Source organism: Nicotiana tabacum, chromosome 3 (genome assembly GCF_000715075.1).
Source record: "Nicotiana tabacum cultivar K326 chromosome 3, ASM71507v2, whole genome shotgun sequence".
Taxonomy (NCBI): domain Eukaryota; kingdom Viridiplantae; phylum Streptophyta; class Magnoliopsida; order Solanales; family Solanaceae; genus Nicotiana; species Nicotiana tabacum.
The window spans coordinates 206,447,168-206,450,025 of NC_134082.1; the positions used below are offsets into that span (position 1 = coordinate 206,447,168).

The following is a 2,858-nucleotide window of genomic DNA, read 5'->3' on the forward strand; positions in this document are numbered from 1 at the left end:
TACACACATTGAGGCTCGATTAAATTCGGATTCGCGCCAGAAAGTCCCACATTGGGGGTAAAGCGTTCCCTAACAAAGGCGACTCTATACCCAAGGACTCGAACTCAAAACTTTTGGTTAAGAATGAAGGAGTACTTACCACTCCACCACAATCCTTGTTGGTGGATCCCACAAACTTCTAACATATGATGCTATCACATAACCAACTAATCTAACTAATATGTAATAAAATATGAATCCTCCTAACTAACTGAGATTTGAAAGCATGACATTAATCAAATTTTCTAACACTAAGTACATCATTAAAAGATAACCGCGAGGATTAAAGAGGCCAATTGTTAGTGAAGTTTTCGCTTTTCGTAAAGAGTTTGAGTTAATTTACAATAATAAATAATTCTTTATAGCAATCTTGATATTAGAACTTGAAACTTATTATAACAAGTTAAAATTACACCTACTTACGCTGTCAGTAAATAAAGGGCAGTCTGGTGCACTAAGCTTCTGCTATGCGCGTGGTCCGGAGAAGGGCCGGACCATAAGGGTCTATTGTACGCAATCTTATCCTGTATTTCTGCAAGAGGCTGTTTTCACATCTCGAACCCGTGACCTCCTAGTCACATGACAACAACTTTACCAGTTACGATGTCTGTAAATGTTACTCTAAATACATCAATTATTAAGTGAAAAAATTGTTTTACATGATCTTTCGCTAACAAACATATCTACTAAACTGTTCAAATGCTCATAACCCTGAAACATTGAACTACATTTTGATATTAACAAACCAATTAACTTCTGTATTATTTCGAGTGGAGCCAAATCTATACACAAACAGTGACCTAACAATAGCAACAATTTCTGCCCTATGTCCCACATTCAATCTATTTTTTTTTGCTATTTCTATTGCATTTCAAGCCTTCAATCGCTATAAACTAAAGTCCCTACTTAAATGTTTTATCCAAACTCTAATCAAATTCAATAATTCCAGAGACAATCAAGGTCCACTGGCCCAGCTGAATTGATGTTGAAGTCATTATGATCCTCGTAACCTCTCAAATGAATGTTGTGTTTTGATTCTGACCCATAATTGTTGTTTTCCAGTAAAAGCCTCAATATAGAATTATCTTGCATAAGTCCAGAATCTACATACTGGAAATTTTCAATGTAGGGTTGCATGACTTGGTTTGGTATATTTGAAGGGTATTTTTGGAAATCAACAGAAGGAGGGGAACAAGCCAGAGGTTGATGTGTTTGAGGTTTTTGGTCCTCCATTGAATCGGAGAAGCAGGTCACATGAGAATTACTTGTCTCTCCACTACTTCTGGTTGTTGTTGTAATCTGATTATTATATGGTGACATGTCCATTAATGGTGGCAAATTTGAGGACCGTGGACTTTCTGTCATATTGTTGTTTCTGATTAGACTTGAGATTGCTATCTTTTTCCCTCCTGAAGTTTTCTTGAAAACTCTGCAAATCACACATTCATTCTGCAGGAAAAAGGGAAAAAATCAGAATACTGTCAACAATTCAATTTACTTTTTCTAGCCGGTATACATAGATTATACGCTGATTGTATCCGATTTTACACATATTCTACATGAATTATATATATATTATACATATGTCGGCTATTGTTAGTTTATGTGGTTGAATGAGCGGTTGTTTAGGTTAATTCTTCTATGTAAAAACTCTGAATCTTCAACGAAATCTGGACTTCAACTCATAAAAATTAAATTTTGAATCCACATAGTGACAAAACAACAACCTTAAACAGGGAAGAAAAAGCATGTTTTTGATGATTTTTTTTACCTGGGCAGATTTTGGAAGGTTGTGGACTGAATATTTGCCATCTAATCTATATTCATGCATGACCCAATTTGTTTTTTCTCCTCTAGGTGCTCTTCCTTTGTAGAAAACAAGAGTTTTCTTCATACCAACCAATGTTTTTGACTTGAATATCTCTTTATCTTTGCCTGTTGCCTTCCAATACCCTGCTTCTGTTGCTCTGTTTGTCCTCTGTCCTGTTGGATATTTCTTGTCCCTGATACAGAAAAAGTACCATTCTTTTTCGCCCATTTTTGCCTTCCCTGCATTTCAAAACAAATTAAATACACAGAGATAAAATATGTATTTGGATAAATTCAAGAAATCACTCATCGGGATTCATCATGAGTCTAGGGACAAAGGTGCAACCCATGAGTCATAAGGGTCGTTGTACGCAGTATAGTAAACTTACATGGCAAATCCCAAGGTTCAACTTTGTTCAAATCCACTTCACCAATAGCTTTAGCACTAAAGTTGCAATCAAGAACCTTAGGGGCTAAATAATGAGTGATAAGCTCTTCATCTGTTGGATGAAAACGAAAACCAGGAGGCAATTCCATTTCTTCTTCATACCCCTCAAATCCACACACAGTCTCCATAATTTCTAAAGTTTAAATTTCTTCAAATTATTATCAATTTCTTTAAAGGTGTAACATAAAAATAAGAAAGCTTTTGAATATGAACACAAACTAATTATATGAAGGAGTGAAGAATATTATGTAAAAAAAAGGGAAGTGGAGTTAAGGGAAGAGAGGAAAACTTGTAGTAGAAGGATTATTGGTATTATTGAGATAAAAGTGTAGCTAAGGAGGAACACTTGTCCCTAAATAGGAGTAATTTGTTAACTTAATTTCTAAAAGCCAACTTGGGTTGGGCAGTTCTAATTTTGGCTTTAATTTTATTAGCAAAATAAAATTGTCGCTTTCGTGTTGAAGTTGACCAAAAGCTCTTCCCTTATCTCCATACCTAGCTTTCATATTTCAACTCCGTTTTAATGATTTAATTAAATGAAAATGGCGTAATCATATGCGTG

At 35.0% G+C, this 2,858-nt stretch overlaps 1 protein-coding gene across 1 annotated transcript; it reads right to left on the reverse strand.

The window, feature by feature from the left end:
• Positions 1-643: 643 nt before the first annotated feature.
• LOC107769031 (NAC domain-containing protein 92) lies at positions 644-2,634 on the reverse strand. The gene is made up of 3 exons (XM_016588207.2): positions 2,238-2,634; positions 1,811-2,088; positions 644-1,488 (listed from the first exon to the last, which is right to left on the reverse strand). Exons 1-3 carry the CDS (start codon positions 2,422-2,424, stop codon positions 976-978), a joined length of 978 nt encoding a protein of 325 aa, XP_016443693.1. The 5' UTR covers positions 2,425-2,634; the 3' UTR covers positions 644-975.
• Positions 2,635-2,858: the final 224 nt, after the last annotated feature.

Coding starts and splice junctions, on each gene's coding strand:
- LOC107769031 (XM_016588207.2), bottom strand. CDS start 2,424: ATGGAGACTGTGTGTGGATTTGAGGGGTATGAAGAAGAAATGGAATTG. Junction 2,089..2,237: donor TGAACCTTGGGATTTGCCAT/GTAAGTTTACTA, acceptor TTTGAAATGCAG/GGAAGGCAAAAATGGGCGAA. Junction 1,489..1,810: donor ACCTTCCAAAATCTGCCCAG/GTAAAAAAAATC, acceptor TTTTTCCTGCAG/AATGAATGTGTGATTTGCAG.